The sequence below is a fragment of the Pleurotus ostreatus genome (assembly GCF_014466165.1).
Source record: "Pleurotus ostreatus strain PC9 chromosome Unknown scaffold_9, whole genome shotgun sequence".
Taxonomy (NCBI): Eukaryota; Fungi; Basidiomycota; class Agaricomycetes; order Agaricales; family Pleurotaceae; genus Pleurotus; species Pleurotus ostreatus.
In genome coordinates this window covers 1,910,692-1,937,236 of record NW_023503164.1, presented here as the reverse complement: position 1 = coordinate 1,937,236, position 26,545 = coordinate 1,910,692, and the positions used below count along the sequence as shown (strand labels likewise).

Here is a 26,545-nt window from a genome sequence, read left to right as displayed (position 1 = left end):
CTATGGCGCGGCGCACTCGTGCTAGAAAAAGCGACGTTGTAGGCTGCAATGAACCTGAATGAGTGGGTCTTCGTAAAATCCGACGTAGACGAGCGAGAAAGGCACAGCTGTTGATCATTCCTACGCAGGTAGACACGAGTCGGACGTACGCAGCCAGATGAGGCGAATTGGCAGGAATCGGGCTCGTTGAGCGCTCAACGCATAGTTAGTATAGTTCGGGTCGAAAGGGATGATGTACTAAGACTGACAGTGGACGGATGCGTTCAATGAAGATGAGGCGCGGTGGCGGAAGGGCAAACTCATGCTTCGAAGGCGAGGCTACATGCTCGCAAGTGTTTTTCCATCTTCTGCGAAGCATTGAAAGATTTTGTTGACGATATCCAGAATCAATAAGAGCATCAGTAGCATACGCACTCCTGCCAGCACTAAGCGCCCATGATTCAGACTCTTCTCGCAACCACCACGACCTCCCCTTCGCGTAATCTATCCAGGATACGGGATCGACTCAGCCTCCTCCATCATTCTGGCCCATCGAATCCGTCAAGCAAAGTGACCATGTCGCCGTTCGCCATGGTCACCTGTTCACGCTCACAATACAGGAATTCATGTCGAGTCGAGCCCAACAAACGAGTTGTGACGAGGGCGTAGGTGAAAATGAACGCAACAATAATTCTACAGCAGACACAGAATCTTCTGGTCTCTGTGAGCCTGGTCTTGGTGAAGAAACCTACTCATGATCCATAGACTCAGACACGGCGGTTATTTGGGTCCCTACATGTTGCCGCTTGACTGAAGTTTATCAGGGTGTCCGCGAGGATGTGCGATGATGGCAGGTATGTACATGCAGTAAAGCTATCTGGACTTAACTAATTAATTTATCGTCCAATGTTCCCCGTCTCCTTCTCCCCTCAGTAACTTGAAACATTCACATTACTAAAATCCACCAGTATTGCTTCGGTCACTATGAGCACAGTCGTCCATTTGATCCAGCACCCCCTAGATACCCTTTCAGGCTGCAGCTTCATGTCTCCAAGTCACCATCGTAAAGACTCTAATGTTCGTATGCTTTCCAAGGCTCCTCCATGTATCTGGCATTGACGTTAGACAAAGAGAATTGGGGATTTATAGATGCCTTTGCGCTGGGCTGACATCTTAGGGATGGGCTGCTATTCATCAACGTCATATACTTCAAGGTGAGTTCAAGCATCGGACAATCATCTCCGCAACAATGATGACTTTGAGCGTTAAGGGTATTCGAACAGGGGTCCCTACCACGCACCATAAACCCGGAAATTCAGTATTATCCCCTCCTCTCCGTGTCAATACCACCATTTTTCAATCGCGTTCGGCTGAACCGTGCGACCTACAGCGACACAACATCTGACGCCCACGTTGGTGCCAATGTTAGCGACTCACGAAGAGGGGAAATTGACTTGGAAAAATAGGCAAAATACAAATACGTGAGCTTTTTTGCGAATCGGAATTAATGTCATGTATAGTGCCAAGTCTCGTTTCCGTGATTCACCCATTTCCTTCCGGAGATTCTACACACGCTCTGATACGAACAGGTGGGCGTATTCTTGATAAACTTCCTTGTAACGGAGTTGTGCATTGGCGCAGCCCTCATGAACAACCCCAAAATGGTATGAGCTCCATTCCATTTCCAGGGCCGCTGATCCAGCCAAGTATGTAAGACGACGGTACCTGGCAATCACGAAAGATTACAATCCAGTGCATTTCAAGCAAGTGGACAGAACAGAGAAGGAAACCGAGTACAAAGTAACTCAAAATTAATGTGCGTCCTAATATATACAATTTTTTTTCGTTTCCTTCTTGGATTGCGGCCGTCCATTACCATCTCCATGCCCCGCAGACCCAAGATGGCGAAGGCTGGTACGTGGTATGGTAGACCCACGGAGAGGATGGGATGGCCGTGGTTGTAGTGACGGGCGTGTATATAACACTATGCGTAGCCCGGTAGCCCGGAGGCGGAGGCGGAGGCGGCGGAAGGAGGTAGTTGGTATTGTACAGAGGCACCGTCACCACCGATGTACTGGGTGCGCATGCTACCCATGCTAATCACACATATTAGGTCAAGTTTGCGAGACTGTCAGGAAGTCACGTACTAGGTGCGTAGTTTACCCCAGCGTTACCCCCGTTCTGATACACCAGAGGTATTGGTATGACTGGCCTCGGTTGTGGCTCTTTGAGTAGACCTTCGCGATCCCATCGAGAGATGTACCCCGTCATGATGGTGTCTATGAGGAGGCGGAGGCTTCTGGTGTGGTGTGGTGGGTAACCGGTGGGTCCTTGTTTGAGTCAACGGTCCTTAGACTCGCAGGTTTATATGTGCTGAGGAGCATCGCAGTTGAAGCGCGAGAATCTAAAGAAAGTAGGGCAAGCATGGAAGCATTGGGGCGATGTCGTATACTTGGTATGTTAGGCGATCGATTAACAGCCCTGTCAGGCGCGCGCCAGCGTCCCCGAATGGAAAAAACCGACAGCGACTTCATTACCGTGATCCGTTTGTCCACCACCGACCGCCCGAAGCCGGCCATCTGGTTGGTGCTCGTTAACCAAGCATTTCTCTACACTACAGTCCACGGAACCTATTGTCATCTGAACAGACCCCTCAAGGTGTTTAGTCTTCGAGCCAACCATCATAGAGCAGTGGGTCATATTCAAACATAACCAAGCACTCACGCCACGCACTATGGGGATTTCGACTTGAGATTGGCTACAGAAAGAAGCGCGCCCCTCGGGGGGTTAACTCGTCTACGAGGTTGTAAGCTGATTACAGGCGGCACAACAATTGGATGCTGTTGTCGGTTGTCCCACGACCCTCGCAATTCGAAATCGGTTGAAGACTAGGAAATGAACGCTAGTATTAGATGCTTCTAGCTTCGGTCATTCCTGGGGCCACTGTCCGTACTACCCTAGGATCCTCCATCTTGGAACGAAAAACTAGAGCACCGTGATATGGAAAGCCACCATCGTTTCCCCTCCAAGTGGCTCCATGTTCCACGGAGAGTGGACATAGGCAGGCATCCAGTTGAACTTCCAATCCCAAGTCTCCCATACCCACTCAATACCTGTACAATGCAGTGCGCCTCCGAATCTTCCACATCACAACAAGTTGGACTGCTCTAGTTTCACGTCAAGGGTCAAGCTATTTCTGGGCTTATCTTTCCATCATATCTATTATCGATGCATCATCAGTGCTCCGTAGTTCCCAGCATCAAGTCTCGGGGTCGAGCAAGGTCCTGGACTCCTGCTTATTCCGAATCTCGAAGCACCTACTTCCATATGGTGAGTGCTAAGAGTAGACCGCGACCTGATGAAGAAGACTGATCTTTATCATGCGATCACCGTGGTCATCAGATTCATTTACAGAGCTACAGTTTGTGGTAGGGGTGTTGATGCGTGCGTGATGGAAGAGAAAACTGATGAGGCTTGAAGAGTGATGGACGGACACGGGGATCTAAGGGCTGTTCTCTGATTCCACCATGTACCTTGTCATTATGGGAAAGGATTCGTCTCTCAGAGGATTTTCGTCTAGATGGTCCTTGCGCAGGTATAGTGCGATGTCCACATCTCGAGAATTCGACACACAATTGATGCTAGATGCACAGGGTTGACTTTTCCCCACTTGGCACTGACCAGAGATAAGGCCGCAAGTGCTCCAATTACACCACTCTCCGAAAATCAAACCTTGCTGAAGGTTCACGACCACAGCGGCGCCATCAATCCATCATCATGCTGTGCATGCAAGGAAAGAAGACTGCTTTCCTTGCAGGATGAAACCGCAAAGTCTTCAGCCCCTCAAAACATACGTCGTAATGCCGTCGAAATCCCTCAAAGGTGTTACTCCTGAATGTGATCATCACCTTCATCAGCGGGCACTGGATTGAATCCATTCACGTCGCCGCTCTAGTGAAGTTAATCACTGTCAGGGCGTTCACGAGTCCGGTAGCTGACAGGCATGTACGTATACTCGTAGGACGTGCGAGGCTATAAAACTATCTCAACTCAGCTAGATAGCTTATCGCTCCAGCGCCCAGCGCCCGTCGCCTGCTCTTCCTCTCTCCCTCCCTCCCGCCTTCCTCCCTTACCCGATAAACGAAGATAGCTGAGATGAATTCCACTGTCGGCACAGCTTCGCTCGCTACGAGAACGGTCATACACTCTATAGATTCGTCTCTCGTCCCTTTGATCTTCTCCCAACTTCGATTCGCGGAATGCTTTCAAGTCGCAATCGTCACTGTTCTCATCTACGACGCCTGTGCGTATTCAATAGATCACTTGCGCTTTCGTTGCTCACCTTTCTTTCGGCAATTTATCCAGTGTCGACGTTAGATAAAGAGGTAAGAGGATTCTGATTTCGTGCCTGCCTTTGCGCTAGACTAACATATCACGAACAGGTCAAATATTTTTGGGTTAGCTAGCGATTTTTTCGGTTCGGTCCAGAACACCTATATTAATATTGATCGCAGAGCGCACCACGGCGATTCGTCAGCCTCATATACTTCGCGGTAAGATCAAGCCTCGGAATAAACATCTCCGCTATGCTCGGTCCTGACCCGCTTGATGTACAGAACCGATACATCGGTATATTCTCCGCTATCGTGTATTTATGGTGTACGTCCATCGTCCCCACTGGGGTACTTAGTCGGCCGCTGATCTGGGGTTTATAGATAACACGTATCGCGTCACTAAGACACTGTTGGCCTCCATCATTTTCCAGTCTCAAAGTTGTATACTTATTCGACCTCAATAGATGCCAGTTCACGCTGTACACAGCCGTGGCTTCGAGTGCGTACATACCTCTGCTTTGATGGAGAATGAAGACTTACACGGATATTTAGATTGGATCACTATCAACTTGATAGATTGTACGTCTCGGTTGCCTCTTGCATTCTCATTCGACATGTATTCATTCGAACCTCGGAAACATAGATATACTCGTGATGAGAGTGTTGGCCCTATTTTCGAATGGTACACACATAAGCCATGGTCTCCGGAAGAACTCCAGCCTGACTATGATTTACAGATCGCATTACGAAGATATGCCTACGTGTCTTATTCGCCATTGAAGCTGTTGCGATGTTCGGTGTATTGACATATGTCCAAGTGTACAATGGCAGTACGTCTCGCCCTCATGCATTATACCATTGGCGCACTCTTACACGCTCGTACGTAAAGCTGCTCTAGGGGAGTTCGGCACAAACTACACCGTTTGCCAGTCCATCAGAGGAGTCCAGCCCGTCTTCTTCATCTTGGCCTGGTCCGTACTACGTCTACTACATACAAAGTCTTCTAATTCCTAACTCGTTCCCGTGATCGTAGGGCTATCCCTTTGTCATTTGAATGTGTTCTACTCGTCCTCGCACTGTACAAAGCCGCGGAATTCTGGAACCTATCCCAGGGATTGACGGGCTTCCATCTGGTCAAAGTACTCGTCATAGATCAAGCTTTCTACTTCGCAGTGTGAGTCCCTCTCCCTCCATCTCCACCCTCCGCGTATCGACTATTATCCATAACAACCACCAATCTCACCTCCATCTGCATCTGTAGCGCGATATTCTGCAACGTCGGCATGATCATCTCAAACACAACCTCCGACCCGCGCGTCATCTCTAAAGTCATTCTCGGGATCATGGGCTCCCCGAGTCTGCTGGTGATACTTGGTGCGCGACTGCTGGTGCATCTGAAAGAGGCCGGAGAGAAGGGTGTCAACGGGGGTACGAGTTATAGGGTGGGCGGGGCGGAGGGGATCAGTGAGATAAACTTTGGAGAAAATATGGCTGTGGTGAGGAGGCGCGGAGAATCGAGTTCGATGTCTGAGGAATCAGAGGTCTAAGAAGTACATGGTACGGCCATGAATTTATTATTGGGTATTGATATTGAGGATAAGCCTCTTCTGACCTGTAACTTGGTTGTGATTATTTATTCTTCTATGTACGTGTACGGCAGTTGTAATGGTCATGTAACATACTTCCCATAAGAGTCCTTGGCACATCCGTCGTTACCTTCTTGCTTTTGACAAAGTATAATATACACACGATCTAAAATACAGATATGTAACCAAATACACAAGAGGACATTAGACCGAACCGGATCCGATAATACAGCTGGGTATATACATGTAGGCCGTTGATATGCGCGAAAACCTAGACAGCGTCAAGCGTTGTAGTTCAGAAATGACGGGTAGTAATGAGCGTGATATGAGGTCCGCCTTGGGCTTGGTGAACCACTACTACCACGAGTTGAATGCAGGGCAAGAGTCGAAGGGTGGTATCATCTTTTCCTTCCTTCCTTCCGCCGGCATCATATCATCAAAGCGACCACAGCGCCGACAGCGGCGGCCCCTATCACTGCGACCCCCTGTCGTCTGGCACCCCGCGCCGCCGCTCCGTTCATCTGCGTATTCAGCCCAGGGTTCATCCCGAACTGCTGCTGCTGCTGGTTCGTCGGCATCGCTCCCGGGGGGAGCTGCACACCGTTCTGCGGCTGAATCGCCGCGTTATTGGGATCATTCGCCATGGGTTGCGGCAGGCCCTGCATCTGCCCCGGATTCTGCATCTGTGGGTTTTGCGGGAATTGCTGGCCCTGTTGCATCGGTTGGCTAGTTCCAAACGCCCCATCAACAGCGCGTTCGAAAGGACTAAAAGGATGGTGGATCACGTACTTCGGCATACCCTGGGGTTGACCTTGACCAGGCATCATTCCTCCTGACATTCCATTCGGCAGTGGTCCTCCCATCTGAGGCATAGCAATAACAGCGCCAGAGAACAGCGCAATCATCGTCATCGCAAAAGGTGTTGAGGTAAATGACTTCATGATGGGTACGCGAGATTCGTTCAATTCGTGCAGATCAAAAGATAAGTTGATGTGCTGAGTGGATGAGCGACGCGGGGGGACCGTAGACCGTGTACAACCGAGGATGGAGTAGGCGGAGAGGGAATGTGCTAAGTTAACTCACCAAGTGGATTGGCGAGGAACACTGGGTAGGCTCGCTTCTCTGGGGGGGAGTCGTATTTATCCGTCGCGACCGAAGACCGTTGCGACGGTGCATGGTCATGCCGAGTGTTGCGTGGTGGGACGTATCATTGGCGCTGCGTTCAATTGATTGCTTCTAGTGCGTTCGGTAGCGACGAGTGACTTGGAACAGGCGACATTGATGACTTGGGTGCAGTTCAAATGCTGAGCACTGGGTATGTGCCACGTTCCATGTCACGACACCCGACTTGATGAATGCGCAGACCAAACTGCAGCCGCGCGAACATACAACATGCCAAGTTCATCTCGTCACGACGAACAAATAGGTATTAGTGAGTGTACAGGCAACAGCGATAGACAGAATACAGCGAGGATGGCTAATGGTACACGAGAACATGCTAGACAATAGTACGTACAATGAGGAGAGCGTGATAGAAAGATGAAGGCTAACTACTAATTAGGTACCGAATGAATCAAGGTCCATATACATAACCTGTGCTCCAAGAAACAACACCACGAACAATACGGAACGGTAGAAAAACGAGCGAGCCGATAAACTCTATCGGGTTGGATGGTGGTACGTCAGACGATCTAATGATGGTGGGAGATGATATGCCATTGGCATGAGGAGTCGGCGGGGGAGGAGAGGAGTCTTCTTCTGGGATCGGCTCGAGCTTCTTGGAGTAGATGGTCGCCGTTGAGCCATTCGGGGATGCGTACATCGACGAGTATGGGGTCGTAACATGGTTCGTTGCTGACTTGTATGACACTGTGCGGAGCGTGTTCGCAGAGCTTCCCGAATGATGATGATGATGTTGTTGTTGTATGTGCTCTTTTTTCCCGTTGGCACTGGGACTGTGTTGATTTTGACTGGAGAACGGGAGCGCCAGCGTGCGCGCGATCCACTTCGGGAGGATATCCAGATACGTCGCAGAGTAGCTCCTCCCCCAGTGTCTTATATACGCTCCGACTTCATCGACATCATGCATAGTCCTCACCAGCCGCGACTCGGTGTCTGTAACGCGTCTATCGACTGCATCCACGGCCTCGTCGACGTAATCATACAGCTCATCCTGCCGTACACTCATCCGCGTCTTCAGTTTAGACAACTCCGCCTCCATGGCTTCTAGTCTGTGCAGCAAGATATCCGACTGCTGCGCGCGCTGTTCCTCCAATCGTTGCTGCTCCTCTGTCTCGCTGGGGGACTGGCATCTGCCGCCGCAAGCGCCTTCACAGACGATCCCTTGCATCTCCTCTGCCGCGCCTGCCACGCGGTCGACCAGATGGCGCCAGGGTCGAAGGCCAGTGGCTAGGACGAATAGTGTTACGTTGAACCAGGAGAGTGCATCGGGGCCGACGATGGCGTTGCCGACAATTCGCAGGAGCAACGCGCCGAAAAGAGGGGAGAGTACGGTGAGAGCGAGGAAGAATAGTTCGAGGGATAGGAGGGCAGAAGCGACGGACTTTGTGGGTGCGCCAGCCGAGTGGGCTGCAATCTTATGACGGGCGCGACAAGCGTGATAGAGCGACCAGGGAACTAGGGGTTATGAGTGAGATACAAGAGTCTTGGGAATCAGGAGGCACCTACCTTCGACTACTTGGTGTAAATAGAAGATGAGAAGGGACACCAGGAGCTAAATAGGTGTTGAGAAACAACTCTGACCGCAAAGGATTGTCAGAACTCACGAGATTCTTGACATGGTCGCCCCCCGTAAGCCAGCTTCCAATCGGGGAGACTAGTGCGACGACTACGGCAAGATCAAACTCGTACCATGCCCGGCGATTCTGCGAAGTGGGACTCGGTGGGTCATTGCGCGTTGGACGCCGGTGTGGGACTTGGGTGTCTACGCGCGGAGGCGAGTTTATGCGCACATGGCGCTTGGGAGTGGGCGACGTCTTTGTGCTACCATTGCCATTCTCGACTCTGATTTCATTCCCGCCCCCCCTCTCCCCCTCATTCAATGCAGCGCTAGGTCGATGACTGGTCCCACCGTTATTCGTCGTGCCATCTCCGTCCTCGCCATCTTCACCAAGATCGGGATCGGCGTCCGAGCTTCCAGAATCTGTGTCAGATGTAGATTGCGCGTCGTCAATTTCGCCGTCATGTAAGAGTTCGTCGTTCGTCGGGCTCGGTATGGATTCCATTGGACCGAGAATAGGTGAGACCACAGCGAAGGACGACGCGGTCGCTTTGCTTGACAGAGCAGAAGAATTAGAGTGATGGAGGAGGCTGCGCCGTCTTCGTAGCCCGAAAAGTGGAGAGCTCATGGTGGTTGCGAGGAGAGTTCATGCTGGCCTGCGCGAGGTCAAGTTCGCGAAATGCGCGTTCCCGCTTATGTAACATACTTCATCGTGGGCGCTTAAGCTCACAGGCCAAACTTGAAACTCAAAATTTCAAAGGCGATAGGATGCCCGCGATTCTGGATCTTGTCGAAGAAGTCCTTCATAGCAGAGGATCTAAGAACATTGCGGAACTGCAGTGTCGTATGCAAATCCTGGGGTTGTCCTTCCCAATGCTTCATTTTCAGAAAACTTGTCTTCACCATCGTTCTCGACCGAAACTATACAAACTACACACGACAAGCCACGATTCTTACTGATTCGCCTCATCTTGATGAATATGTTCAACGACTGTGCATCTCTATAGGATCTGCTGAAAGTGTTCGCCCTCTTGTTCCTCTTCTGTAGTGACTTACAAACGTCCAGTCGCTTACCTTCACCGCCTTCAGCGCCGCCCAGTGGACTCATCTCTCTGAAGAATTACGCCGCTCCATAAAGAATATAGTCGCCTGACGGACCTTCGAAAAGCTCAATCCTAATCGCTGGATCTTCGAGCCGCAGCAACTAAATAATCTGCTAGGACATTGTTCCTCTACCCTTCGATCGCTGCGCCTGAGGTCGTCGGACTCCAGGTCTAGCGAGCAAAGGGCAGAGTTAGAGCCTGTGGAGCTCTTTGGGCTTAAGGAAATCTACATTCACGACTGCACGTCCTTTCCCGCTCACGGAACATCGAAGACACCGAACGTCGATGTCGTTGGGCGTCTGTTGCGTAATTGATGGGACATGCGAGTGTCAAATACCCAATTACATCCTGAATTCCCACTTACCTAGCAATCTGACAGCCGCATGCGTAGAAAACGAGGGCTGCGGCGTGATCAACTTCCTTGATCTCGTCAATCTTCGCCATCTCCACCTTATTATCGAACGTCACTTGCCTCCCATCGACCCCATACCCCTTCTTTACCGAACCTTATCCATCTCCGCCCTCGGTCGAATGGATCCCAGCTGCCCACTTCAAATGCATCGACATCGACTTTCTTTGCAGGTATGAACGGTTGACATGGATTTAAAATGACTTGGATCATATGGCGACCAGCCTGGAGGCCCTCCTGAACGCCTCCGAATCATTGGAGAAGGTGACCTTCGTGTTTGACGCGGGTGGGAATCTATATACAATGATTAATGGCGCGATAAAGAAAGGTTCTGAAGATCTGGCAATGCGGCTGGTGTTGCAAGTCGATCCAGGTCGTATGCGCTATGGTGGTCGCCCAGGGTGAGTGCCATAAACACTGACTAGTCTTATACACTTCGGCTTTTCCAGACCGGCGATTATTAAATAGTTCAAGTACGCTGAATAAATTCACATCTCGAGAACCACTGTCAGGCAATTCTTTCGGTCCACAGACCTAGCCGGCCCGAGATCGGGCCGCTAGTCTCACAAACGACACTCCACCTCGCTGCTAAACATCATTGTCCTCGTTGTCGTGCGATACGCTGGTCTCTCGAGGCGTATGCCTGACGAAGACGTATCCCGCGAGCTCGATGCTGCTGAGGCCTGACCTCCAGTCATGGATCTGGCTACATGGGGCGGTTGAATCACCCAAGGTGAAATGACGGGCTGTCTCCCACGAGCTGCCACGTCGGTATTCAATTCAAAGGAAAAGGTTAAAATTACTTCGCCGGACCAGTATTACCCAGCGGGTCTAAGTTTTTCGTGCGTCCAGAATTCTCCGCGATCTCTCCGCGATCCCGCTCATAGCTTTCCTGACCCTCGCTCAACTCTCTGCAAATAAGAAATACAATCGCTTCGAGCAGACCAAGGACTGGTATGAATTTTGCCTCGGAGTTTTGGGAAAGCTCGGATGAGTTACCACAAACTACAGGTAACCTATGGTGGTTATCTCCAGCCAAACGCGTTGCTGAGCTCTGAGTTATAGAGAAGATTGATGTGCAGCAGCTTGTCGCCGTCAACCAAGTTGGTATCAAAACTCTGAAGCCGATACTCGAACCCAGCATCTGTCACAGGTCTTGCACGCAGTAGCCAAGGCAGAATGATTTTGAATCAATTTTCGGGCGAGTGCATCCCCGAGTGCGTTTTTATACAGTAACCACAATATGTAGATGGGACCTACGGGCCAGCAAGGAGACACTCAGCCATGCCCTCGAAGCTTTTCTTCGTCGAGACAACTGGAGACTCGCTCCAGGCGAAGACGAAGATAGGCCAAAGAAATGACGATGAAGATCGTTTGGAGAAAGACGATGGCGAATGCAACGTTGGTTGTATATCGGGTAAGTTCATGACGATAGGCGGAGACATTGGTCCGTGCTCGGGATGGGAAGGGCGTGGGGAGGCGTGGGGAGGCGTGCGCTATGATTAGAATCAGAAGAAGTGAAGGATGAGAAGGATGGGGCTGTGAAAATCCATCGCACGAACAATGCGAGTGGCACGCTGATACTGATACTGATAGAAATTGAGGTGTTGTCTACTCGAGTTTGGCGGTGGAATCTACAAGGGTGTTGAATTGAGTAGTTGATGTCGACCAATCGCGGTAGAGCACCAAAAGTCCTGGCAGTGGGAAAGGTTAATAAAGGAGCGGCACGGAGAAGAGCCGATGCACAGAATGGAGGACCTGCCAATGCCAAAGTGGAGTGGATGGGTCCTTTTGGTTAGCGGGTTGTTTTGCCGTTAACGGACAGATGAAGAAGAAGCGATACCATTGAAATATTCACCGGCATTTTCTAAACACCTGTAATAATTCCAGCTGTCAAGACTTGCTGTCAACTTTGTATTTCCGTGTTGTATGGAGGGTGTGTAGGAGCCGAGTATGCAGAACGGCGTCAGCGATTCGACGTTTTTGAGGTCGTGGTTTGACGAACAAACTGTTGTTTGCCGGTGATGTACAGCGCCGTGCAGTAGGTATAAAAACCTCCGATGAAATCCCTTCCTCAAAGGTTTCGAGCCAGATATGCGCTTCCTAACAAACCTCGCCGTCCTATGCGCCATTCTCAAATCCACTATCGCGGTTGAGCCGGGCCACAATGCCCTGGGAATTGGCTTGTCCGACAGCTTGGAAGCCGCAATTCACAAAGACTGTGCGTACAACCGTAGACATGGCACAACACTTGGATGATGATGGCGCATTTCAGACGGCCCCGTCATCTTTGACGGCCTTGCAAAAACAGACTGCAATGCTGGCGAATGCTTGCTTATGCCTGTCCGGACCACGACATGCATCATAATGACAATCGAGCTAAAAAGCCCCCCTGAAGACGTGTTTTGCTGTGCTCCGGCTTGTAAGGTATGATAAATCAACAGCACTCACCAAGAACTCGCTAAGCTCCTTGATGCGTCTCAGATTTGCCCATGCCTCGATTGCTACCCCACAGATGTCATTGCTTACTTCCAAAAATGGCGCCTCTGCGAAGATCAAGAGAAGGCGAAACTCTTCAGCAAAGTCTATTTGGTAAATGACGCTCACCTCCCCAATCTGACGTTCAGAAATGATAATCGATAAACCCCAGGGAATTGCGAACGACAAGGAGAAGAGCCGGGCTGAGGAACTGGGGCACACCCCTAACTTCATCGGTGTTAAGACCTAGTACGGCATTCTCAACAACGATCTTACATCATGCTCACGGTCAATCTTAGGGGACCATGATGAAGGGATATCTATATGTGTAGGTAAGCGGCCTAGGCAACGATGATTCTGAACCAAGGCCTCACGATACATCTTATGGGCAGTGTAGCTTGTAGTTTAGTATCTGGGTGCAGTATTGGCGCTAGTTATAATTCAGAAATGAATGTTCTCTTCATGTCGAGTTCGCTAACACCGAGCTAGACTTTGACGGCGACGAAATGCTCCTCGAAGAGTACAATTCGTCCAAAGATATCTTTCTGGCTGGGCCTTGGATATGTATTCGCACTGCTTGGCGTGTTCGAATGACTTCGACGATGAGGCGTCCCTCTGACTTCGAAGTTGATAACTTGCAGGATAGACCGTTAGGACCAAGATTCGATGTGGTGGATATACGACTTTGGCATGGCGCTCTTTTGTCCCCCGCCCTGCGACAAGCCGGACGCAGAGATCCGAGGCCTGGTACTTCGCCGACTCGGTGTCCCAGAGTGTGCTGTGCGACTGCTAGTTCAGCTAGGGAATCAGCAGAACTTGAAAACCGATTTTACAAATATAGAACGAACATGTGGCTCATGCCCGACATTGTTTGGATGGAGGTGAACATCGCAGTCCTCTGGCTTGGGTGCGTGGTGTCAGGAAGGATGATGGGCGCGCGAGCGGGAGAGCACAGTGATTGTGCTGATTTGCTGCACAACAACTGGCGGACTTTCGCTGTGGGCCTTTCTCTCGTCGCCCAAAATTCCTGTTCACATCGACATCTTCCTTTCGCCGCGCTTAGCCATGTGCTGCCCTCTTTTCACTGTATCCCTTCCCTCGCGCATTGACCGTTCATCTCATCCCCCAGCTATTTCATCTCCACCTGCACTCTTGCCTGCCTTCTTCGTCCTAGGCCATCGGCACGCGTTCTTCGCAGTTATTAGGCACAGGCCATGCTCTACCGTGATACGCCCACCCGACGGGTTCTCGCTTCGGATCGAGCCCTGCGATCTGATGGTAGGCATTGCTGACACGTTGAGGTATACGACGCGCCTGGGACTGTATGGATCAAGCCTGCAAGTAATGGAAAGCATGGAGTGCTGGATATGACAGTCTACGATGCAGCTCCAATACAACCGAATAGGCTCAGGCATGTGTTCTCAGCGGCGTCCCGGCGGTGATTAATCGATCTCAACACAAGACGTCCGACGTGGCATGGGACCATTCCGGTGCGTCTCTCCTAGGAGGCAAGGCGCAGAGATCCGCGTTCTGGGTAGCAATCGACCAACCTAGGCGGGAGGAATAATCAAGAGGTCCCACTAGATCCTCTGTAATCATTCTACATCTTCCCCGTCGAGCATCTTGACATTGTCAGCCTCTAAGTGACGGAAAAGATGTTCTGTCACCGACAGACATAGTCGTCGACGGATGGATGGTTGGCTGAAATATCCGATAAAATCGATTTTTTGGGGCTCAAGTAGGAGACCAGAATTGCGTGACACATTTGTTGCCTGTTGTAGGCGCGAAGAGGAATTCGCGGGTGTGTGAATACGAGGACTGGGAAGGATGTATCCCATACCAAAAACAAAGTAAAGACGTCGGAAATCGAACGCCACGTGACGAACGGAACGGAAGACGGAAACGCGAGCAGCGCCGCGTGCGACTGCTTAGACTCAACTTCGACCGCAACTGAGGGGAAAACTTGCTTTTTCTAATAAGTAAGTTAGCTAGGTACTCAGTGATAATGTGTTAGGAGATGGCTCTTATTTTTGAATCAGCCCTCCTTCCATATATGGACGAAATACTAGCAGACACCGAACCAATATTTGGTGGGATTTTCCATGGTGAGTACCTGAGTCTTTCATGATATGTATTAGTAACTTACCCATTCTATTTCGCAACCTGATTGAGCGCACATTAGCACCCTCGTCTTCGCCTCAGCCTCTCCCTCGGTGGCCAGTTTGTTACTATATTTCACTTACATCACAAGCCTTCCAAATGAAATTGCTACGCCTCGTCGAAGGGGCATCGTGGCAAGAGTGAAGAAGGCAGTCTCGTATGTGGCAGAGTCTGGTTCATGGAAAGGAACTCCTTCGTGGTGCGGGGGTCGTTGAGGCTCTTCGCTGTCAGTGTGTTGACATTCGTCTTGCAAGTTCATCTTGCAGGCCAACATCAGTCAGGCAACGGCAACGAAGCAGCCGGACGCCAGAAGGCCTCATGCCGTCCTTCTGGGAGTGGGTGATCCCTGGTGCTTGCCATCAGTATATAACTGACCTGTTGACCCGCTTGTAGGAAGTTGCCATTATCCATTACGGTCTGCTGTGGCGCACCCATACACCTGCCGTCGAGCTCAAGGCCTGAATGATTCCTCTTCGGTCGCGAATCTCAAGGCATCTTGGAAACAACCGAGGTTATCTAAAACTATCTTTTCTATTAGGATAACCCCGGTGTGCGCCTGCAATGCTTCTTCAGTCTTATTCTATACGGTATATGATTCTAAGCACATATCAGTTGAAGGCAACGAACATAACTTCGAAGGAGGCATTCTTCTACTACTTCGGCTATACTTCGGCTCTGCCTGCATCTTCCCCTCCCGGTACACATACATGTCCTGGCCAACCTGAGCCTTTCGTCCTTATAAAGCCTGGATTCCAGGATTTGGATCGTCCCAATGCCAACGATGGCAATCTTAGCCTCGTCCTGTCGTGTCTTTCTGCTGCTCGCGGCGTTGACAGTCGGCCTTGTCTCCGGCCTGACCATACAAAACGACGATCCTCGCATCCACTATCACGGAAGATGGGATGATTCGCCTGGGACTTGGTGGTGAGTCTCTGCGGTGCGATTTTACACTTTCGCATTAACGAATCCTCGTAGGGCCGGCTCGGGACTCAAATTACACGTCCAAAATGCGAAAACCATGAAGATACGACTTGGATCCCTAACGACATCCCCATTTGCGGCTTTGGGTGTTTCTGTGAATTACGAGCCATTCTTCACTGTCAATGCTTCGGTAGGCTGGAATGATATTCCGCTCCCCGCCGCCCCGAGGTTCAAGCGCAGTGATAAATCTGTCATTCGTCTCAACGTGGAAGGGTGGCAGAATAATCGGATCAATTTGGAAACCATCGTCTTGAACAGGGTGTGTGTTGCTCTTGACTCTCAGAGGGATGATACAATTGATCCGCCGGCTGGTAGGGGGCCCAGCTACTCCCATATAAGCCGTCTAAACTGAGCTTTCAATTCATCGGTGATTCGCTCTCAGCGGTGCGTTTTTGTGACTTGCAATTGCGTGCTGCTCTTAATCCGAGAATTAGGGCCAATATCTTCCTTTGGGTGTTGACCAAGCGTGGCCCTTCCTAGTCGGCGAAAATTTCAAGGCTGAACACACCATCAATGCCCAACCTGGTGCCACTCTCACAGTGCGGTCTAATCCACCCACCCCGTAGGCCTGGCTCACCCTGTTCCTCCGCTTCCTAGGATATTCCGTCATATGGGAACGTCCACGGCGTCTCGTTCCAGTTCTTCAAGGTACATACATAGCTCCGCAGTTGGAGCCATCTTCTATGTGCGAGTATTCATACCAAAACAGACAGAGGACACAGGCTACGTCTGGACGTCCGATCACAACTACACGACACCATGGGACTTCAGACGCGATAGGCCCTCGCCCACCCACGTTGTCATTCATATCGGGTATGCTAAAACTGTATCTGACGCGCAGATTGATTCATCGACCCGTCGTCGACGATAGTGCGAACGACGTATCTCAGGGAGTCACTCCAGACCAGTTCGTCCAGGAGTACCTGGATTTCTTGAAGAGGCTTCGAACTATTTATCGCACTCAATCTATCTTCGTTTTCACACCGGTGCGCTTCCGTACTACTTGGCATGCTTTCATCGTCCTTTCTCACCGTCTTGCTTCGAATAATCTTAGTGGGGATGGCCCAGCGCCGACGGCAACGTTTGGTACTACTATGACGGCAAATACGAAGAAATAGTGCGGAAGCAGTGAGTATTCTCAGTCCCCTTTGGTAACACACGTCGATATCAGGTTCGCTATGTAGGACTGCCTTGGGTGACAGCCGCATTTTCCTTGTGAACACCACTGGTTGGGTGACTTTTGATGACGTCTTCGCAGAGTAAGGGCTTTGCTCTCTCTATCGTGATAACAAGGCAGCTGACTCGCGCTCATCCATAGTAATCAGCATCCAAACGTACCTGGACACGTCAAGATAGCGAACTTGTTCAGCGAATGGTTGAAAGATTGGGGACTACGACCAGAACGTCAATGGGCTACCCTGGCATGACTGTGACATAGATGATACTCTACGAGACAATATGTTATCAATTGCACCCACACCTCAGTCTCATTCTGTCCGATCGGACTTTGTCACATCGTCAGCAGCATCTGCAACGAAGCTCGTACGGGTTCCTACATTTCCAGCGATACGATATCCTATTGATTCCGAGAATATGGATTTAATGAGGCCTAATGCAGTATGAAGGGATACCAGTGAATGAAAATACATCAGATACTATCGAGGTTAGTGCAGAATTGAAGAATAAATCCAGACGTTGAGTATGCATATCGGCAGCTATAAGTAAGTAAAGTTTTATGAAACGAGCAAATCTGCATGAATATAGAGTCCACTAGAAGGCGCCCCCGTCCCAACTACTCCTCTTTCGCTTATTGGTGTCGCTGGTCTTGCGCAGCAAGAGGTCCTGCGGCGAAACTACGTTGCTTGTACTCTGACCGCGCTGATGCAACGAGTGGCTGCGACTGAGCATCCCGCCACTACCCAGGTTGCTCGACGGGATGACCGTACACTTGGGAGGTGGCATCGGGATGTGTCTCCGTAAAGAGGCGGGTATGCCCAATGTTTTCAGAGCGGCGGAGGTAGCAGCCGATTGCGCTAGATCGAGGGCTTGCCCCTGGCGATAATAACCTTCAGACGCAGGCTTCGAGCCAGGCGAATGGTCCATAGCATCACCCGTGCCAGACGGGTTGCTAGAGGTTTTATAATGCAAGTCCAAAAACGGTAGGTCGTGGTCCTGCGTGTTCGGATGGGATGGTCCTCCGGAGGTAAGCATACCAAATGCGAAACTGGGGGCAAATGCTGACGGAGGCCGAGCAGTACTGAGATCTGCTGAAGGTATGCGTTTGGTGGAATCTTGAGAAAGAGAACTGAAGAAAGGAACAGAACGCAGAACGGATAACTCCGGTTCCGAATGAGCGTGTGGTTGAGCAGTTTCCGGTCGAGAAACGCTTCGCACTTGCGAAGGTGGCACTGAGATAGAGCGACCATGTAGTGATTGGCCGCTAAACCCGCTGAGCGCCCGGTGGTATAGAGAAGATGGTCGGGACGACATCACGGGTGTCCCAGGAGGTGTGGTGTTCAGGGAGGGATCTTCATGCTGAGAAAGATCAATGAGGTCATCTATGCTTGTGAGGTCGTACTGGCTCCCTGTTGAGATTGCAGACGTATTTGCAGACTCTAGCTTCATAGTGTCCTTTGGATTCGCGGCGTCCTCCATGGTTTGGTCGGGCTCTTCGGGTTGGGCCCGATCATCCAGCGTGATGTTCGTGAGCTCAATCTCGTCGATGCCTGGCAAGGACGACCCATGCAATTGTAGTGAGTGTATGGCCGTCGCTGGAGAAGGAGACATGCCATCCAAGTCCAAACCAAGGCCTATACCACCGAGCCCCTCAGCTGCCATATCCATCGTGTTGTTGCTAGGCATACCAAAGCCACTATTCACGCCGACGCCCGCGGAAGCACCGAACGGACCACCTAGCCCTAATCCTAATGCTGAGCCCATACCATAGTACGGCTGTTGCGGTTGATGCGTTCGAGCACCAAATATCAAGTCTCCGGCGTAGTTGGAGTGATGAGTGAATCCCCTGAACCCGGTATGAGCGTAGCCTGATAAATCGTCCGAGAAGGTCGAGTGGGTGTCTCGGTCTCCGAAGCCAATTTCAGAGCAGACGGACGCAAAGTCATCCTGCCTCTCGTCCATTGAGCTGTTATACAAACTATGCATGCCAAAGCTGTGCAGCTGAGCGTGCTGCCCAAAGTGTTGTGGGCTGGATGCATGGCTGATGCTGTGGCTCATACTGTGTCCATGAAGAGACGTCGAAGCGGGGAAGAGATCGTAGCGGTCCATGACACCGTGATTTAGATGGTTGAAAGAGAAAGGAGAAGCAGGCGAAAAGCTCTCATCTACATCTAGGTCTAGGTCGTTGACGGATGCACTGGATGCGTTAGAGTTGGAGGTTCCGCTGAAGCCACCCATGGAATTGGTTGGTTCTAACCGGGGGTTGGAGGATACTAGCCAGTCAGCGGTGCCCCATGGTGATTTACCAATCATGCTATTGCCGTCAGACGGATTTCTGGCATCCATCCGCCTTGAAGTAGGCGAAGAAATCCCCATAGCTGGCGTATGCGTCTGGCTAAGCAAGTCGGAGGAAAGGTGGGATGATGTAGGAGACCAGGTAGCGTGGCCATGCACAGGCGTATCCAAGCCAGAGTGAGAGTGGGAGGCCGAGAGGGAATCGTCGATATCAAGGTCAGATGGCGAACTTGAGGCGTGATGGGACGAGCGTGAGGCAGAAGCATCCATCGATGCGTCTTTCCCAGAAGGGGCTGGAATCGAAATATCCAAGTCCATCTCAATCTCGTCGTTGTCCACTGTTGCGAACGTCATCGCTGCTGATGCTGAGCTCGCCCTTGCGCGCCGCTTCTCCGAAGTTGTGTAATCGGAACCAGTGCTAAACGTGGGTCGCTTCGCTCGTCGTAAAGGTGGCTTCAATACGCAAGTCTCATCCTCCTCAATCGCGCTCCCAAGTGTGCCCTCATCTTCATCCTCGGAAACGGTGGCACTTTGCGGTACACTCTTTGTCCCGCCGCGAAATAACGCGCGGCGGCGCCGGCGGACGGGTCCAGACTCTGGAATTTGGTCATCGGTTGCGGCGCGCATCGGCAGGGGGATAGCAGGGCGACGCCAAATGTTCTGTGCGGTAATCGTCCCCGCAGGGTCGACAATGGTTTCGACATCATCTGCGGTAATGCCTGTGGCGCCAGCAGATGATAGTATTGAGGTGGCGACGTCTTTCTCCTTCTTCTTGGTACTGGCCGCTCTGGGCTTGTAGCCTGCCGCTTGATAGAGATCTGGGAACGCATTCCGGAAGCGATCTCTCAGGTCCGTCGAGCGTCGACCTTGATCCTGGAAGACGGGGTCCTTCACAATGGTCGCCCATACGGTGCCGTGCTTCTCATACCCTTCCTTCAGGGCTTTGTCCTCCGCCTCAGTGAACGGTCGTCGCTTCTTGGAGCGGGTCTTCTCAAAGAGAGGTTTGCCGTCGGGGAGAGTTGACCTCCTGATTTTCGAGGAGAGGTGAGTCTTGGCGTTGGGGTAGTGCAGCCTGTATGCGTCTGGGAAATATGTTCGGAAGCTGGATAGATGTATGAATTCCGTTAGAGTCGTCGCGAATGAATGAAATATGAGAGCGTACCGGTCTTTGAGATCAACGGGTGAACGGCTATCAAATTTGAGCGACTTGTCGCTCAGGATCGTCTTCCAGTTGCCCACTCCATGTTTGTTGCATCCGTCCACCAGCATCTGCGTCTCCTCCGTCGTCCACTTCTTTCTTTGTTTCTTCTCGCTACTGGGTCCCGCCGCGCTCTCTGCGCTTCCCGAAGCCCCCATTGTACTTCCCAATGTGAAGTCGTCCCCATCACTGGCAATTCTCCGCATCTTCCCTCTCTTCTCAGGAAGTAAAACATCAGTGTCGGATTCGTACCCCTGACCGGGGTTGCTATGGCCAGTCCTGTGGGCATCTATCCCAGTGTCGTCTCGGAAATTCCAGGCTGAGTCTGGTACGAGACGAGGAGATGATGGTAGGGCGAGTGATACTCGTCGCGGTTTCAGCATCGCGCCCGGGCTAGCGACCGGGAATGGCGCCTTGAAAGAAAATGTCGATGTTGCCGGAGGGGGCATAGTAGCCTTGCAGGCCGTCACGGTTAACGTAGGCATACCGTTCTTGCCTGGGTCCGCAGGGGCACCGGTGTTTGTCGACATGACGAAGATACGGATGCACCAAAGTTAAAGGCCACCCACTATCAGAGATTTACCAAATTCCGAAGTCCCAGCTGCAAAACCGATCTAATGAACGGCAGAGTTACACGATTATCAGAATCCGATATGAATTCCACGAGTCGCCCCGGTGCGTATAGAAGGACCAAGAGCGACGTCAACGGTAAGAAACTGAGGTTGATATGGTACGTGTACACGTTCTTGAGGCTGCGAGGCGGACACGTTCGAGATGATGCTGCAGCGTTCTGGGGTGGTAGAAGGAAAGCGACAGAAGGAAAGGTCGTGGTCGCTGTTCGATATGATGGAGGAGGGCACGAGTTCAGACCAGGAGGCAACAGACGCCCAAATATCATCTCACCATGAGCGTCTACAGGCTGAGCGCCTTACAACTTGGATATGATAAACTTAGATCTTGCAACGATGCAAGTAAGCTCAGAACAGGGATTCCATAATTCCGAGCCGCTTGAGAAAGGTTTCTCTCAATCTGACTAGTGACGATTCATTTCAGAATCCAAATTCGTCGTTGAACATGCTACAACCATGAAGCGTCGTGTTGCGCGGTAAGCTCTATCTCCATGGCCGGACACGGTTTGTTGACCCTGCTATGGGCGCAAAGACATTGGACTCGCTGCGGTCGGTAGCTTCTAGGTTCGAAGATCACTGCCACGTTCAAGTGATATATTCATCACAAGCCTCTCTCAGTCGCCATTGACGGGACTCCGAAACGGAAACAGGTCGAAGAAGAAAGAAACCCAAGGGTTCCACCCCCAATTGATGTGTAGGCTCCAGCCCGGGCACTCTGCAAGCGTAAGCATTATCTATATTTCTTCGAGTTCGAGTCGACGATCTTGTATGACTGCAGGAAGACATGGGGAACAGTCGTACAGCCAAACTCAGAACTATAGTCCATCAGTTTCATCAATCGCTCCCATGAATTCATCTACCAAAGCACTTGTTAGTAGATCCATGGTCGTAGAAGGAAGCGAGCCGTACCATGATCGAGCATTTCGACCTGAAGTATTTGTTGAAGTAATCTCAGGTCCTTGGCTGGCGAAAGCTTCATACGTTCTCCTTGACCACTTGTATTGGGTGTACTTTCTTCCGACTGTAAGGTCATCCGCATTAGGGGCATCGTCTTCAACCATAAGCCTGCCTCAACTTCCTACGCGGGGGCTTGCTTTGAGATTGTACATATTCTTTTTGGATCGGGCAGCAGAAAACTCGGAGGGTCGTCCAAGGTAAAATAAAGGAGCTCGGGTCGCCCCACAGGTAACTGAGAGAAGAGGCTCGCGGCGACGTGACGTTGCTCGCCAGCCACAGCTGTGAAACGGATCGGAGCCCAAGTGACGGGAAGGGTGCGGGTGCCAGAGTCGCGCGAGGAGTTTATCGACATACGTAGATCTCAGCGCTCGAGAGAAACATGCCTGTGTGCCCGGAGCCTGATCGATGCGCGGACTCGCAGAAGGACTTGGGAGCACGCTGAAAATTCCGTCGACATCGTCTGCACCCGCATCCCTGAGCACTCAGCTCGAGTACTAAGACCTTGATGCGGGTTGCCGAAAGTCATTTCAAGATATATAGGAAACTGCGGTCCATCCAATGTACCTCAAGATGGCAGTTTAGCAGGTGGGACCGGCAGATTTGAAAGAGAGTCGCTGAAGACTAGGCACTTGATGGGTCGCAGGCCAGGCCAGTGTCCGAGTCTCGGTAATAGCGACAAATACGTCGGGGGTCTCACAGGACCAACCGCTTGCTCTTTCGGGAACGACATGCTTGCGTGATTTACCCCTCCGCGTCAATACCTAAAGAAGAGTAGGGAAGGCCTGAAGCGCCTCTGAAGTTCTTTCAACCAGGGTTTCGGATCCGTACAGACGATTCCCCAAATTCCTCAGGCGGCGGGCGCAAAGCAATTTCCCTCCAGGCGATGCATACTTGGGCAACACGCAAGAAGGGATGAGACGAAGGTGGATGTTGAGGCTAGTATTTATCATCATCACCAATCTTCAGAGAGCGCAAATTGCTCGAATATGATGTGGGCTGGAGTTGGAGTTAACTCTGATTTCGGGTCCCGTGACCGAGGCTCAAGTAGGGGCTACGTCAAGGGATAGGAGTCTATTAGAGTATACTTCGTGGAGCTTCAAGTTCGTATCACGGAGAAACATAGAATTATAGAATACCATCGTACATAGTTTGTCAAGAACGTTAGAAGGCGTTCTACCCCCGAAGATTGGCCGAGGAGAAACCCGAAGAGCTACTATTTCAGCCTGCGACATCGATGTGGAAACGTATCAGTGCAAATCATGGGTCATATCTAGATGAGTAACACGGCTACATGGCTTCAGAACTTCTTCAGTGGAAAAAAGAAGCTTTTCAGTTCGAGAAATGAGATCGACGAAAATACATAGACACTACTGCGCGACCACTTCCGGCGCTATCCGCTGCTCCACCAAGTTCAGCTTGTTCACCCACTCGTCCAGCCTCTGCGCCAGCCCCCCGATCTGCTCGCGCGAGAGCACGCGCGGCTGCACCCATGTGATGTTCGCCTTGCCGTCCACTTGGTCCAGCGATCCTTTGATGAGTTTCAAACTACCCGAGGTGAATAAAGCGAAAAGGAAATTAGAGGTTGCTCGTACCTGAGTGCTTTCATGACGAGGTGCTCGACCTCGTCTGGCGGCAGCCGTGTCTCCTCTGCGATGGTTTGAAAGGTAAGAGTTCGGTTGTTTGCGCTTCTCTTGAAAACCGACTCCATCAACGCCATCAGACAGATCTTCTGGCGGAGGAATGAGTAGTTCTCTTGCAGTATACGCTGCGATTCCAGAGTGTCAGAATGTCAGCAACGGCGCAATCTTAGAAGAGCCGTACCTCTCTCGGAAACAGAGGCGCCAGTGCTTCGAACTTGCCGATGTTGCCCTCGTTGAACGTGAACAGGAGCTTCTTGATCCACGCATACGGCGTGTTATCGAGTGAATCTAAGATCGGGTGCATCAACTTGGCGCGGCGTCAGACATGCAAAATCATACGAGCCAAGGCGTGCAGAACTCACCAGTTCGCCAAAGTTATATATGGTATCGCCTAGGAAGGCAGAGATAGCGAGATCGTGCGCGCGCGCCAGCCGTTCCTCTGGGGACATGTCAGTCGCTGGGTCGACGCATGCGAGGTAAAGCAGGGAGTTGCGGTAGTAGGGGGCGTATTCAGCCTTAGCCTATGGGCACCATTAAGAAATGCCGCATAGGGATTGCGAAGGCGTACCTTGTAGTAATCGGCAGCGACGCCATAGTATGCGGCCCTCACGCCGTTCTCTACGCCATCTAATCGATCGAGCACATCCCAAGCGGCGTCCATGTCGGTTTTGGTGCCCTCGAGATCACCGAAGACGAGTTTGGTGTGGGCGATGGTGGCGAGGAGGAGGACATATGCCTCAATTGAAGACTGGGAGGTGGGGGGCGCGTCCGGGGCATCCGGGCTGGGTTTCGCGACAGACGGAGGGATAGGAATGCGAGACAGAAGTGAGGTCAGCTGTGTAAGTTGCGTTTGTGGGTCTAAACGACACCATCGTAAATTGCGAGGGAACTGGATGGTAGGGCAGACGAACTTTCGATATCCTTCGCCACCTTGACACCCATCTCCACCAGCCGCAGCTGGTTCATCTTGCTCTCAAAGTCCCGTACGAAGATGTTGAATACGTTCACTCGATATGGTTTCGAAGCCGGATGGTCGACGAACGCAAAGAGCTTCTGAGTGAGCTGATGCCATAGTCTGCAGATAGCCTTGAGTAAACGCACTCATCTCCACCGCTCATCTTGCTTACTTTCGTGTGTACAATGACCGGAAACTTTCAAAGAACGGGTGCAATTCTGCGGGCGTTGATGACAGTGCCGTTCCAATGAAACTGTCTAGGTCCAGCTTGGGTGCTGCAGGTGAATCAATAGCCATCGCAGCGGTCGATGTTGAAGACGACATCCTCGGTCCAGAGAACAAGATAACGACGGCCGGGAATGACGCGGGGCGACGCGTCGGCGGGAGTTTACATGTGCTTGCGGTTGTTTGCTTGTTTCTTTGGATACTAAGGATGCTAATCTGGGAAAGGTATCGTGACTTCAGTGACAACTCGACCTGCCCTAATGTCGAGAAGATATATAGGACCAGCGCTTCGATGAATGTCCCTTATCCTCCCACCACGACGGTAAGTTTACTCCCTGCCGGGCACCCGCTTTATTGACGCAACCCTAGGTGGCCGCTGGGTCGCTCGAGCATCCCTCGTTCTATCTGTGTGGCACGACGCCACTTTTGTGAGGTAAGTAGTCGAATTGACCCCTTTGATCTCACCCTTAACCCCGATGCGCAGATATCCGACGATACTCTCTTAGAGACTACGATAGTCTATAATGATGGTACATACCACGCGCGGTATACACCTTGTCACTGGGAAGCACGACACTTCCATTTCGGCGTATGACTCGACGGTCATGATGCACCTTTCATCGCATCGCCCCTCGATGTTGATATCCAGGTGAGCCTCGTCCATCCATTCACAGACGATGACCATATTCAAGTAACTACACCTCTTAGATTGAGCCAACTGAGTGTTGGAATGACGGCATATGTGGTCGCGCATTGGACCACGTTTCCCTGGTTGGTTCTTCTTATCTCGTATCGATGTTCAGACACTAATCGCCTCGTTAGATTCATGTTGAATCATTGTCAGGCTCCGGCGCGCCGCGCTGTAGAGCAAAGATACATCAAGAGATGTATACCCCAGAGTGTTCGGCTCTGGGGGTCGACCGATGGTCGGTCGGGTTATCTGATCGGTGACCCGGCTATGGCGCTGCCATATCTTTACAAATTAATTACCCCAGGCCCTCTACGTAGCGTTTTCTTTGTTCTCGTCAAGATGGAATGAAGTTTTTGCTGCAATATCTGTGTATCTCGGGTCGCTGCCTCATCCCGGCATCGCTGAAGGTGCCTACTGAAAGTGACATCCCGTCTCGGGATCAACGACAGACAGAAATAGGACCGCACGAAATTGGCGCACCGACGGAGAATGTCCGAACACATCTTTGAGAATCCAAGACAATAATTCCGTCCCTTCACCATCTGCAACTGTGTAGCATAATCGTCTGAGCGCAATCAATTAGAGCTGGCAAGTTCGACATACCTACTGCGCGTTGATCCGTTTAGCACGTCACTTCCGAATCCTGGGACTCCCCATAGTTTGCCGAAAGAAGGTGGCATACTGGTAGCGGTATGTGGCATTTGCGAGTTCGAATTCTCGAGATTCTGCCGGCTAACAAGTGTCATCTACTTACTTATATTCGTAGAGGGTCTCGCTCAACCACATAATCGCTGGGCAGCATAAGGATAGCGGCAGTCAACTTATGGCAATCTAGAATCACATCCCTTGGCCCGGGATTGTTGCGATTCACTGGAATCTGGTGTAGAAACGGTCGCGGAGTGTGCATTTGCCCGGTCTGGCAATCATGACGCGCATCCTCGAAGGAGGCCAGCTGGACTCGGTGAGCGAACATTCTCCAATAAATACTTTGTCGCTGATGTGGATGCTA

The 26,545-nt window shown here is 51.3% G+C and overlaps 8 protein-coding genes across 8 annotated transcripts; 3 read left to right on the top strand and 5 right to left on the bottom strand.

Moving 5' to 3' along the window:
• Positions 1 to 1,851: 1,851 nt before the first annotated feature.
• PC9H_011821 (uncharacterized protein) lies at positions 1,852 to 2,250 on the bottom strand (the record flags this gene model as incomplete). The annotated part of the gene is made up of 2 exons (XM_036781302.1): positions 1,852 to 2,075; positions 2,127 to 2,250. 2 exons carry the CDS (start codon positions 2,248 to 2,250, stop codon positions 1,852 to 1,854), a joined length of 348 nt encoding a protein of 115 aa, XP_036627157.1.
• A 1,884-nt stretch (positions 2,251 to 4,134) lies between these two features.
• PC9H_011820 (uncharacterized protein) lies at positions 4,135 to 5,860 on the top strand (the record flags this gene model as incomplete). Its single annotated transcript, XM_036781301.1, has 13 exons — positions 4,135 to 4,282; positions 4,345 to 4,364; positions 4,422 to 4,436; positions 4,494 to 4,532; positions 4,596 to 4,638; positions 4,695 to 4,722; positions 4,778 to 4,812; positions 4,866 to 4,892; positions 4,957 to 4,995; positions 5,051 to 5,143; positions 5,203 to 5,284; positions 5,347 to 5,487; positions 5,575 to 5,860. The coding sequence occupies 13 exons, from the start codon at positions 4,135 to 4,137 to the stop codon at positions 5,858 to 5,860; spliced, it is 996 nt and encodes a 331-aa protein (XP_036627156.1).
• Positions 5,861 to 6,327: 467 nt separating this feature from the next.
• Positions 6,328 to 6,840, bottom strand: PC9H_011819 (uncharacterized protein; the record flags this gene model as incomplete). Its single annotated transcript, XM_036781300.1, has 1 exon — positions 6,328 to 6,840. The coding sequence occupies one exon, from the start codon at positions 6,838 to 6,840 to the stop codon at positions 6,328 to 6,330; it is 513 nt and encodes a 170-aa protein (XP_036627155.1).
• Positions 6,841 to 7,472: 632 nt separating this feature from the next.
• PC9H_011818 (uncharacterized protein) lies at positions 7,473 to 9,267 on the bottom strand (the record flags this gene model as incomplete). Its single annotated transcript, XM_036781299.1, has 3 exons — positions 7,473 to 8,536; positions 8,588 to 8,633; positions 8,686 to 9,267. 3 exons carry the CDS (start codon positions 9,265 to 9,267, stop codon positions 7,473 to 7,475), a joined length of 1,692 nt encoding a protein of 563 aa, XP_036627154.1.
• A 2,978-nt stretch (positions 9,268 to 12,245) lies between these two features.
• Positions 12,246 to 12,879, top strand: PC9H_011817 (uncharacterized protein; the record flags this gene model as incomplete). The annotated part of the gene is made up of 4 exons (XM_036781298.1): positions 12,246 to 12,372; positions 12,427 to 12,578; positions 12,636 to 12,743; positions 12,802 to 12,879. 4 exons carry the CDS (start codon positions 12,246 to 12,248, stop codon positions 12,877 to 12,879), a joined length of 465 nt encoding a protein of 154 aa, XP_036627153.1.
• Positions 12,880 to 15,561: 2,682 nt separating this feature from the next.
• PC9H_011816 (uncharacterized protein) lies at positions 15,562 to 17,197 on the top strand (the record flags this gene model as incomplete). Its single annotated transcript, XM_036781297.1, has 10 exons — positions 15,562 to 15,713; positions 15,765 to 16,029; positions 16,086 to 16,154; positions 16,205 to 16,309; positions 16,368 to 16,418; positions 16,480 to 16,583; positions 16,642 to 16,756; positions 16,825 to 16,898; positions 16,955 to 17,029; positions 17,089 to 17,197. 10 exons carry the CDS (start codon positions 15,562 to 15,564, stop codon positions 17,195 to 17,197), a joined length of 1,119 nt encoding a protein of 372 aa, XP_036627152.1.
• A 343-nt stretch (positions 17,198 to 17,540) lies between these two features.
• PC9H_011815 (uncharacterized protein) lies at positions 17,541 to 20,969 on the bottom strand (the record flags this gene model as incomplete). The annotated part of the gene is made up of 1 exon (XM_036781296.1): positions 17,541 to 20,969. The coding sequence occupies one exon, from the start codon at positions 20,967 to 20,969 to the stop codon at positions 17,541 to 17,543; it is 3,429 nt and encodes a 1,142-aa protein (XP_036627151.1).
• A 2,423-nt stretch (positions 20,970 to 23,392) lies between these two features.
• RPN9 (26S proteasome regulatory subunit) lies at positions 23,393 to 24,944 on the bottom strand (the record flags this gene model as incomplete). Its single annotated transcript, XM_036781295.1, has 8 exons — positions 23,393 to 23,570; positions 23,618 to 23,790; positions 23,847 to 23,972; positions 24,028 to 24,186; positions 24,234 to 24,413; positions 24,462 to 24,523; positions 24,577 to 24,740; positions 24,793 to 24,944. The coding sequence occupies 8 exons, from the start codon at positions 24,942 to 24,944 to the stop codon at positions 23,393 to 23,395; spliced, it is 1,194 nt and encodes a 397-aa protein (XP_036627150.1).
• Positions 24,945 to 26,545: the final 1,601 nt, after the last annotated feature.